Source organism: Centruroides vittatus, unplaced genomic scaffold (genome assembly GCF_030686945.1).
Source record: "Centruroides vittatus isolate TY-2023 unplaced genomic scaffold, ASM3068694v2 scaffold_2520, whole genome shotgun sequence".
In the NCBI taxonomy this organism is placed as follows: domain Eukaryota; kingdom Metazoa; phylum Arthropoda; class Arachnida; order Scorpiones; family Buthidae; genus Centruroides; species Centruroides vittatus.
In genome coordinates, this window is record NW_027122689.1 from 1921777 (window position 1) to 1934151 (window position 12375).

The window sequence follows — 12375 nt, forward strand, 5'->3', positions numbered from 1 at the left end:
CAATGCTAAAATTTTATGTACATCTTGTATTGCAAGAATTATAATTAACGTATGCAAAAAAAGTTAATTTTTTATTTTCTGGGTTAGGCATAAGGGGTTGCTTTCAGTGACTTGCAAACAGGATTTTTTAGATGCAGTATTCAACAAATAAACAATTTTTATTGATATATATATCTATAAATATCGTTCATTTGTTGGACAATATTCAAAAGGTCCTGTTTGCAAGTCACTGAAAGCAACCCCTTATGCCTAACCCAGAAAATAAAAGAAATACAGAAAAATAGGTAATATAAAAAATGAATACGTTCATATAGTATTAACTTTCTAATTCTATTGTTCTTTCTGAACTTTCTATACATGACTTACATAAATTATGTGAGTGCTCACCACAAATGTATTTATTACATCGAAAACATTTATTTGTCGTCTTTCTGCCTTTTTTATAACCGCAATCAGAACAGGATGATCGCTTCCGTGATGTTGATGCTGCAGATGTGGATGCCGCAGATGTGGATGCTACTGATGTTGATGCCGGTGATGTCCCTGTTGATGCTGTTGTTGATTCTGATTCCGATTCTGATGTTTCATGTTGCAATTTAGAGAATTGAAGGGCTGCCGTTCTAATGTTTCTGGGTAAATTTTCTTTTTGTGCACGTAATTTTAATTGCGGAGTCATTAGTTCGATCGATAGCAGTTTCATGAAGTGTCTTCTGCGTTGATTTTGTGGAAGTTTATTATTCAGATAATAAATGACATGAGAATTTACGGCCGAAATATTTAGCAAACTATAAAAAATAACAAGGGGCCAGCGTCGGCAGTATCTTGCGCAATTATAACGTGACGCCAGTTTATCAACAACGTCGACGCCTCCCTTTGTAAGATTGTAAAACGTTACGATTTCGGGTTTGTTTTTTTCCTCGGTTGAAGAATCAATGCTATTGTTGTGGTGTAAAGTTGATAGTAAGAGAGTTACTTTATTTCTTTTGGGAGAATATGAAACTAAAGTACACTTTTTTTGGAATCCAAACATGCTACTGAATACAGTTCTGTTTCTCGAAGTAATGAACTCTGGCGGTATTTCTCTTTTATTTTTTTTTAAAGTACCGACTGACGTCAGCTTTATGTCTAATAATTTTAATGCAAGTTCGTAACTCGTAAACCAATTATCAAATGTTATATTCCTTCCAGAGCCTGCTACGGGTTTACATAATCTTAACACAACATCTTTAGGAGAATTACTTGTGAAATATTGGCCCTGCGGTTGCATTCCCGCATATACTTCTAAGTTGCTACTATAAAAAGTCCTTGAATCTGTCAAGGCAAAAATTTTTATCCCATATTTTGACGGCTTGCTTGGAATATATTGCCGGAATTGGCATCTGCCCTTAAATGCCTCCAACATCTCGTCTATAGTTAAATATTCCGATGGGTAATAATTCTTTTGGCAATTAGTAACAAATTTCTCAAAAAAATCTCGCACCGCAGCGAGTTTGTCAGTATTACGACGATCATTTCTAGTAGCTTTATCGTCAAATCTTAACGCTCTTATTAGAAAACTAAATCTTTTCTCTGACATCACAGGTTTTATAATTTCTATTCCGAAACCATCGGAGGTCCAAATATCTCGCAAATTTACTGTATTTAATTTCATCACCGCACATGCAAACAATATTCCTATAAAAGCTTTTATTTCACAAATATTTGTTGAGATGGCATCACGCTCGCGGCTAAATTTTTCTTTTATTCTCTCTATATACTTATTTGTATTTTCGACAATATGATTTAATATATCGTCATCAAAAAATAACTTCCAGCATTCCGAAGGTGTTTTGACGAACTTTGCTCTTCCATTTGGGCCAGGCAAATGAGTTATAATATTTTCTTTCTCTCTCCTCTGAGTTTGAAGGGGCATTTCCTTATTCCACCTAGTTACACGGTCTTTACCCATAAAAAATGAACCAGAAGTACTAACCTCGTCTAGGTCTGAACAAGATTGTTCAGATTCAGAGTCCGATTTTCGCTGCTCCAAAATATCATCCTCTTCCTCCGAAGAAAAAACATCATCATCATCTTCAATCATCTCTGTTATCTCCGAAGATGAAAGCAAGTAAAAATTACTTTTATCCATAGCGCTGTTTTAACACAATCGTAAAAAAGAAGAACTATACTCGAAACCAAAAACAGCAACAAAAACAATGACGAGCTAATGCGAAAAAACTGCACTTATATAGTATCAGAGTAAAAAGTCACGTGACAGAGAAGGGAGAGGACTAAAATTTACCAAATATGGAAATATGTGAATAGGGTTCCTTATTTGGTAAATTTTTTGTAAGCTCCCTTTTCTGTCACGTGACTCAATAATTACTGCCCTAGACCAAGCCTAACCTTGTTTGGGAATCGAAGTTTTAATTTAAAAAAATACAATTTGACAGGAGATTGATTTATTTTATTTATTTGTAGTTTGGTATCATCTTACGAAGTTTTATGACAGTAGTTCCAATAAAATTTTTATTTATTTAAGTAATTATAATTATTATTTTACCTATCATTCAGTGTTTTTACGGCAAAAATTGAAAATTTTAAAACATTCCATTTCTGGATTCATCTGAAGACAGGTACTAGAGTTATACCATTTATTTGAAAGTTTATTTACATTCTTAGAACAATAATACATATTTGAAAAGACGGCAAACAAAAAAAAAAACCCTCATAAAACCCATATGATCTATAAGTATTAAACCAACAGCAATAAAAGAATATTCCAATTCATGAAAGACAAAATATAGGGGAAAAAATGTATTTTATAAAACTTAACATTTTCGATGCTACATTTTTATGTGCATAGTTCATATGTATTTTACAAGCGATTTTTTATATCGTCTATTGAAATGTGTACTATTGTACATGTGAGATTCCAGACAGGGTCCAAATACCTCGCAAAACGTAAGAGAAATAGAAAAATTTCTCTAGAAAAAGGACTGTGTAACATCAATATGTCGTGAAGGTACGAAATAAACAACGTAAGTCGCAGGTGTGACTTGATCATAGGTGTTAAATGTCAAATAGAAAGATTGAACTTCGACTTGGACGCTTGTATCAACGACAAAATTTATATAAAACGCAAAAACAGCATGGCCGGGGAGAAGAAAAAACAATCGCGTGATGGTCATAAAAATGTCATTACATCCTCGATTTCTCTACTATCTAACAGAATAAAATACTCGTTGGTGTAATAAAAAATGAAATTTTTATTATATTTTCTGTAATTTGATTTGTAAATGCAAAAATTAAACTTAAAAAACATCAACTCACTATAAATAATTTTATTTATTGACATCAGATTTATTAAATTTCACGAAATTGTATTATTTTTAACCTCAGAGTAGTAAAGCTTGTTTTTTCTAGCAAAAATAATAGACTCGCTAGTCCTCAACTGTCAAAAAGAAGAAACTACTAATCGCTTTATTACTTTGTTTTCAAAAACTCCCCTTTCTATCAGCTGATAGTAAAATGGCTAACAAATTGTTTACTTTCACTTAGAAAAATGTGATGATGTCATAAAACTTTATAAAAACATTTAAAAATACCAATGGAAAAATTTAAATTATTTCTGATCAAATTTCAGTTTATTAGAAGTAATTCACTTTAAAATAACGCCATTATAAACAAAGAAGCGCGCGCGCGCGCCACCGCTGCGGCTATTTTTAGTAACAACAACTGGCGGGAAATTTGAAAATTGAAATCCGAGATAACGCGCGCCATAGTGCCGATTTGGCACCAATAATTAATTAAAAATAACGGAACGCTTTAAGCAAAAAATGAATAGCGCATCATAAAATTGAAGAAAAATTAGACAGGTAATAATTTTTTCAGATTTTTCGGACAATTAGAATTTTTACACGAACTAATTAAAAATCGATTGGTGCCGAATCGGCACTAGGCGCGTGACGAAGGGTTAATTTCCCGCTGCTGGATCTAGTTTAGTGTCAATATACAGAGAAAATAATTCATTTTTATTTTCAATAAAACAGCCGCTAGAGGGATTTTGTCGAAAATGATGTCTAAGATTATGTTTAATCTCTAATTAATGAAATTAAATTGAGTTTTACGTTCTAGATTTTATGCATAGCGAAGCTTCAGTGAGAAAATTAGGTTAAAATTACACGAGATTTAGTTTAATAATTGAGAAATGTTCTTATTCAAAAGTATAATTTAATAAAGCAATTTTTAAAATGAGTAATATGCATCGGATTCCGGCGCCATGTTTGATGAAGCACGCCTCATTGAAAACTAACATTTACCGCGGTTTTAATCAAGAAATGTATCCGATTTGCAATTAAAGGCGTTTAAGGAAGAGCGAAAAATCGATTTAAGGCACCGAGAATAATATAAAGTATTGTAAGAGAAACGGAGACGTCCCGGCGATGATCCGCGTCCGCGGGCGAGTGAGGACAAGTCGTGAGGATGCGCGTGCGCGTCAGATAAGGAGGAAGTCGACGGTGCAGTCAATCTATAGAGACATTCGCCAACAGTCGGAGGTGGCGAACGAGCGCGCATGCCATCCAACGGTTGAAACTCCCGCACGTGCGGGATTCTGGACCGGGTTCGGAGGTCGAAATGGGTTCTCTACGTACTTGCGCTCGACACTGCGTGTGTTTCTTGGCCTTCATCACCTGGGTAAGTCTTCTTTCTTTCTGTATTTCAATAGAGTGACAATGGTAGAAATCCTCCGAGGGTGTTTACAATTTCGCTTTTTTGTCATCGATTTTTTAGTGAAATATATTACCCTCGGGGCTTAGATCAGAATGTGACGGTAAATTTTATCGTTTGCGCGCATTTTACAGGCGATAAAACGGGGTTTTTCTAAGTTACGCGACACCCGACATACGATCTCTGCGTATACAAACATGCTTGGTAATTAGAGAATTTAGAGAAAGAGGATGCTTTAGGTTTCGATTTCACATTTTAGTCAGCGTTACGTGTCGATTTAAAGCGAGAAAATCGCGTCGACATACTTTTGTTTCCCTTTCTAGAAGCTATTTTCGGCGATGAAAGTTACGCACAGACGGAAATAACTCGATCAAAAGTAAAGTAACATTATGTAGAAGCAACAGGCTCGAGTCGTCAGTAGAAAAAAAGGCTCGCTCACGTTATGGTGCGATCTATGCGTTTTAGAAACGTTACGATATCGATCGAGTAACAAATCGTCTCAAATAACGGAAGATGAAACGTATTTTTTGATGCAGTTTTCAACACGGTGTAACCTTGCATCGTGCGGTTGGTTGATTAACGTAATGGAGGAAAAGTAACATAAAAAAGTCCACTGGTTGCGTAACTGTCAGTTTTACGTTACTCTAAAAAAATGCTCGTTTTCTTTAGATTATCTCACGAGACGAAGACAGTTTCCATTATCTGTGAGGGGCGATGACAAGACGAAAGGAAAAAAAGTGGCATTTCCTTTCCTTTCCCCGGCTTCCTGTCGTTTTTGTTACTATAGTAGCATTCGTAACATCAACTGTATAGAATTAAATCAAGTACAGTAGGCCCGTAACGAGTATAGATGTATAATTTGTCGCGTTACAGCTGGAGATTAAGTCGAACGTTTAAAAAAGACACTTGTTGATGATACTGATTCACGTTACGTTGGTTATTTATAGAAACCGGACGGTAACTTTAACGAGGAATTAACCATCACTAATTTTAACCTACTGTCAGCTTATAGAGGTCATTAATTCTTAAGAAGAATTTTGCATGGTTACGGTCGGTGAGCCCATGTTCCGGTTCTAATAACTAACTTCTGACATAGAAATGATTCATTTGTGGGGATTCTTGTTGTGTGACGAATGTTACGATAATAAATAACTTATATACAGATTTTTTTTCTCCTACTTCTCCAATAAACCGAATTAACGCTTCAATATATAAATTTCGATATTTAGATGGGTAACTAGAAAGTGAAAGTGAAATCCCCGCGTAACATGTGACGTTTTAGCAAAGTTACGAGGATTTTTTTTACAGATTATTTATAATTTTGGAAAGTTTAGTACGTTGTAGTAACGGAAAATTAAATTTTGTTCAGCTAACGAGACGTGAAGTAACGATCGATTTCAGTTCCGTTACGAGAAAACCTCGCGTCGACCGTTACAAAAATACTAAATGGGAAATTTGATCGTAATTTAGCCTTAATAAATTAACTAAGTTACGTCAGCATATTTACAGTAAGCTTAATGTACAACAAGGAACATACTTTATGTAACTAAGTTCCTGTGTGCTGTGTTACTGTCCTTGCATTTATGAAGATTCACGAATGCATTAGCACAACAGATTGCAGAGAATATAGCCATTTGTAACTATATATTTAACTACCCCGTAAACAAATACTGTATCTAAATTTTGATAAGCGTAACAAATATAGAATTTGATTTATTTATAACAATTGATAAATTATTAAAGACGGGGTAAGACAATTGATTAAATGGCAAGTTCCTGATTTTTTAAATTATTTAATGGCGGAAAGCATCAAGTTGAAAGGATGTAAATAAAGGAAATGATAAATTAACAAATCTATATAAATATTTATGAAAAAACCCCACCATTTTGTTACGTTTGATTTTATTAGAAACGTAACAAAATTTATAGTATAGATAATATCACGAACCACGGAAGCGGGAGGTCGGTCAATCTAGATGCATAATTATAGGTCAGACAAACGTATTGACTTTGATAGACACAATATAAAGTAAGGTTTTGTATAGAACCAGCTGAACAACTTTTATATATCAGGTCGCGACCGGGTTCAAAATATAATAGGAGATAAAGCTTTAGAACACTTAGGTGGGTCCTTTTACGAATTTTTATTTTTTGACACCAGTTGCACTTTCTTCGCTTCCTGTTATTGTCAACAGTTCTCCGTTTGCACGTAGCAGATAGAATGTGCTATTTAAATGAGCCTGGGAGGGGTGGCAGATGATGATTTAATTAACGGTGCGATGCGTTTGTTGTTGTTTCATCAATTGCAAGGACAAACTCATTACATAAGTTCTGTAACATAATTAACTTTAAACTCCATTAAAATTTTTCTCAATTTTTACCGTTAAAATTCGTCAATTACACGATCTGGCCGCTATGATGATGGACGTGGATTAATGTAATTTCCTTTGCCTGTGATGTAATGATCCGTAACGGACGTTATATTCAATTATCTATTGTAAGATGGAAGCACCAGCGATTCTTCTCTCTAGAGGATTTTCTATACAAGATCAATGGTTAGATCGATGCGATAGCGATTGCGGTAAGCGGTGTAGTCGCCATGTAATATCGGTAATTTAAATGCCACGTCGGCGATTAGCCAGCCTTTAGTAATAACGATAGCGACATCGCCATTTAATAACGCGAATTTAGTCGTGAACGGTTTTGTATCCGAAATCGTGACGTCATTATCGAAGGTTTACGCTAGGAAATACGTCGACAAGTGGCGTAAAATGCAAAATATAAAATAAATGAGTCACTTTCGATTTTCTTACGATTAAGTCCAAGATGAACTAGAGCTAAAATTTTCATTTTTACGCATTCGCTGTTATGACGTTACGAGAGAAACGCTCGCGACGTTTTATGACGAAATGTTCGTATTCGTAAATGATCAACGTTAGAACGACGTCAGAAGCTAATGCGAGATGGCGAAACACTCGCACGCAATCAGCACCCATTTCGAACATTCGATTTCGGTACAGCTTGCGAGTCAACGCACTTATCGACGCCTCTGCGTTAGTTCAGATAGGAAAAGTTGCGTGAAATTCTTAGAATAAACAAGGAAATATTTATTGTGTACAGTCGTTGGAGCGTTTACGTCGAAAACCATCAGTTCTGAAATCGTTATCTTGCCATTTCTGTCCTAAATATTTAAGAAGGTGAGCGATGAAGACGACAGAAGGACACAGAGGAAGTGGTTTGAAACGAATTACTAACAATTAATGTGTCCTCTGCGCGTGATTACTATAGCCTTGAAACTACTAGGTGATGCCACGCTCTTAATTAATGCCTAATATATGACGATACTTTTCTTACATCATTCAACGTCTGTCGTCGATAATACTCGCCATTTCACGTTGTTTATCCGGCTACCATCGGCTCTCGGCGTGTTGTTCCGTACCGAAACGTTATTGGTTAATTAAGAAAACTTTAAATTTAAAAATTTAAACGATTGTTACGTTTCAGGACAATTGGTTAACGGAGAATTTCAATTTTAAACGCGATCACGGGTATAAATTTCAATTTTTTAGAATGAAAATGGCAGGCGGGGTCGAGGAAATTCGTGAATTTTCTTGTGTATTTCCTGTCCTATTTTTATATTATTTTAGATTCGTGGATTCAGCGCGTTAAGTCACGTTATCTTTTGGTGCGATCGCGTGAACGATGGCTGTAGACGCATCCGGGGAGTATTTAATTTTCTGTACCAGTAGCGGGCACGATAACAATAATTAGGCTATCTCGACAGCATCGTATCTGATTTTTTTCTGTTGGAAAAATTTTAATAATATTTTTTTACCTAGCGCTTGTTCTAAAAAATCGATGAAATAACGACAATGATTGATGGCTGCCGCCTTGTAATTTTTTATTCCATTATCGAGTTACTTGGACCGGAATGATCGCGCCTAAACCGACTGCAACTGGTAACGAGAAGTGCCACTGCACACAAAAATACTTAAGCTAACCTTGATGGAATAGTTAACGGCGCGTCGCGTCGCTTCAAGCGACGATGCGGTCATAATCGTTACCGTTTGTTTTTTCTGTACAATACGGAAAACACTATAGTAAATTCGTGTTTATTTAAGAACTTAAATGTTCGTAACGTGATCTGTTAACAAATGGCGTAAGTAGTAACGTCGCACCACGCCTCTACTTAACTGTAATTACCATTTACTCAATCTCCCTAAAAATATTAATGTTTTATAAATTTTACTGATGTAAATAGTGTTTGGCATTACATCTGAGTTAATAAAATCAATAATTTTTATCAATGTTATAAAATCACTCCGAAGATAAACCCATTCGCCATTTTGATTACGCGCGCCAAACAATAATGGCGTCACGAACTGATACTGAACGAGAAAATTAAATATTAAAGCTTTCTCTTGATAATAATTTTGCTGCATAATTTTTATCGTTAATTTCAGCTGCTAGGATGCGGAGTGATCGGATTTATGATGTGGATTCTCGCCACCTCTTCCACAGTTGGGATGTTTTTTACAGGAGCATTGGTTAGTAGAACACCTTTACCACATGACTTAGTGTTTTAAAAGTAAGAATTATAATGTATCATTTTCATTTTTAGATATTTACATATGTTGTTCTGGGTTTTGGAACTCTTATTTTTATAGGAGGTTAGTTACATAATTTGTTTTAAATTTGAATATTTTATGTACTGATTAATAGAAATTGTTATAACAGGTCTTATTGGATGGATAGGATCTTATAGAAAAGGTGGATGTTTGATGAAGTTTGTATGTATAAAAGTATTCTTTTCATATTAGTAAATTATAGTTTTGGTGAATAATATTTATTTTATATGAATTTTTTTAGTTTCTTCTTCTATCTGTTCTAACTATTGCCTGTGAAATTGGAGGTATTGTGGCTCTCTACATCATGAATGTAAAGGTAGGATGCTCTCCACTTTCTTGTTTTCCTTAACTTCTAGAAGTAAATTTAATTATTTTGAATTTTTTTCTTTTTTTAGTTGGTCAAAGTATTAGGAATTGCTTGGAATGAAGTAAATCAGGATGCTAGAAATGTCCTACAAAAAGAGGTAAATCAAATTTGTGGGACGGTCGCGTGGCTTCTACCGCGCGGCAGAAGCGATGCGATCCGTACAGCTATCAATACATCATCAAAGGAAAATCGCTAATAGCCATATTATATATTATTTACTATTTAGTTCGCATGCTGCGGATTTCTAGGACCCGAAGATTATTCACCGGAATCGACTCCCATTGATAAAAGTTGTTATAAACCTATAATGAAGGAGGAAGACATCTTAGAAGAACCGGAATTATATAAGGTACTTAAAAATTCTAATTTAAAACAATATAAACAAAGAAAAAATACATAAAATTGGCCGTTTTACACACTAAAAACCATTGTGTGTTCCAGGAGGGATGCAGAGACAAGATGATGGACTGGATGTCTAAAAATAAAACAATCTGGGTAGCGTGTTTAGGATCGATACTAGCAGTTCAAGTGAGTTGTTTACATAAATTCCGACGAATTTATATAGTAAATTAATTGTTAAACAATTTTTTAAATGAATATTTTAGGTTGTTTGCGTGCTTCTAACCGTCTACGTTGTCAGTCATAGCAAAAGAGAACGGAGAAGTTCCATCAATTCTCTCGATACCAGTCATTCCCATACATATCTTTAAACTGTAAATAATTAAATTCCAGATTTCCTGATCGAAATATAAGTATCTAAATAATTTATATAAATATATTTTTGTTGATTTTAACGTTTTATAAAACCTATTACGGGTTATTTTAGTGCTATTGAAATTGCTGTTTAACTATCAAAAAAAAAAAAGAAAGAAAGAAAGAAAAAGAAAGGCTTGACTGTAGGCAATTTGTATATATATATAAGAACATGTTTGAGATGTAAATATTACTGGTATGACTTTAATTTTGTTTAATTTACAAAAAAACCATGTATATTATCAGCATGCCAGCTTGTGTATTGTATCTGCGACGTTCTCGTTCATGTGCCTTTTGAATGTGGTACAAATTCTAAAAGAATTTCTGATTTTTTAAAAATTTTACTGTCCAATTTTCTATCTACACACATATATATAAATATATAACTCTATATTTCGAAAAAAATTATCTATTTTTGGACTGTAATTCATATTTTTAACTCGATCTGTGTTAATATTCTATGTTATATACAAACTTGAATTAAAAAAAGGTGTAACTTGTGTCGTTATGGTGCTTTAAAAGTCTGTACGTAACGCTTTACAACGGAACGGCTTTATTTATTTTTTTTAATTGATTAATAGTTCTGGTTGGGGAGGTCGTGTGACAAATTACGAACTGCCCAACACGTCCTTCTCTCTCCTCTCTCTCTCCCGTGTATCTATTGATGTTAACGAAATTTGTCCCACGGTTATTTGAAAAGGTTTCTGAGAACTTAACACTTTGATAATTGAGAAAAATGAGTGTATAGATAAATGGTTTCTTAACCCCTTTACAGTTAAAAGAAAAAAAATTATAATTTTAATTTCTAGGTCTATAAAAAATTACTAAATTTAATAAAAAATTACTCATAACCAGAAGACAATACAAAGTTTAGATAGATCCGCCTTTTATACATTACAGAAACATTATTTTGCTTTCAGATTTTCTTTTTTAATATTCCAGGAACAATAATTTGTCTTCAGATTCGTTGTTTTAACAAAAATTTCAACCTTTATATTCGTCTGTTTCACTTCATAAGAACACAAAACTATTGTGATACCTGTATTATAATGTTTATTCTCATTCTTGTGTTATAGTTGTATTCTGATTCCTATTTCCCCGTGTGACGAATCTAAAGACTATACCTTGTGTTGTCTTTTGTTTAAATTTAATTTAAACAAAAATCAAATTCGTGTAAGTGAATGTAAATAAAAGGAGGAGACGAGAAAGATTTTGATTTACCTTTTCATGTTTTATTGCTGGATTTATGAACAACAGACATCCGCTACACCAGCCAACAACATCTAGAATAAGGCGTTTCTCAATACATTACTTGCTCAATGAACTGGACATAGAAACCTTTCGGTTTTACATATTTTTTTTTTGTTTGTTTTTTTTAATCATGTGACACCAAACGTGTCGTTTGGAAGACTTAAATTTCACATATAATACTGCTTATTCTTTGAATTTGTTTTACTACAAACACATAAAACATGGTTAACATCGATTGCTGAACGTGCATAGATCGAACCAGAAGAACAAAACAGGGAAAAAAGTACAAATGTGGTTCGATCTCTCATTGATTTATGTACACAGTACCTTTACGAAAGACACCGCTTCATTGAAGTTACATAGCTATACATACATATGGAAGACCTTTTAAATTGCTAATTATCTATCTATTTACGCACCTACAGGAATTTAAATATCTCCAAAATGAACATAAACACGTTCAATGGTTCAACGAACCAAAACAAAACAGATTTTTGACATGTTTACAATTGCCAAGTTAATGAACAGAAACGACGTTAGGCAAAGAAGTCGTTAACTTCTTCGTTCACACTCGTAAAATTCTCATTTTTTAAAAATTATAATTAACTAAAAATTAACTTTATTATCGATTTCTGGAGTGTTTCTAATTAAATTTCCTTTAATAAA

The 12375-nt window shown here is 33.9% G+C and overlaps 2 protein-coding genes across 2 annotated transcripts; one reads left to right on the top strand and one right to left on the bottom strand.

Annotated features, from left to right (window-relative positions):
• Nucleotides 1–316: 316 nt before the first annotated feature.
• LOC136987550 (piggyBac transposable element-derived protein 4-like) lies at nt 317–2128 on the bottom strand. Its single transcript, XM_067285294.1, has one exon. It carries the CDS (start codon nt 2126–2128, stop codon nt 317–319), a length of 1812 nt encoding a protein of 603 aa, XP_067141395.1.
• A 2375-nt stretch (nt 2129–4503) lies between these two features.
• LOC136987618 (tetraspanin-9-like) lies at nt 4504–11678 on the top strand. The gene is made up of 9 exons (XM_067285381.1): nt 4504–4677; nt 9174–9257; nt 9332–9380; nt 9448–9500; nt 9580–9654; nt 9734–9802; nt 9932–10054; nt 10147–10233; nt 10311–11678. The coding sequence occupies exons 1-9, from the start codon at nt 4618–4620 to the stop codon at nt 10413–10415; spliced, it is 705 nt and encodes a 234-aa protein (XP_067141482.1). The 5' UTR covers nt 4504–4617; the 3' UTR covers nt 10416–11678.
• The last annotated feature ends 697 nt before the right edge of the window (nt 11679–12375 follow it).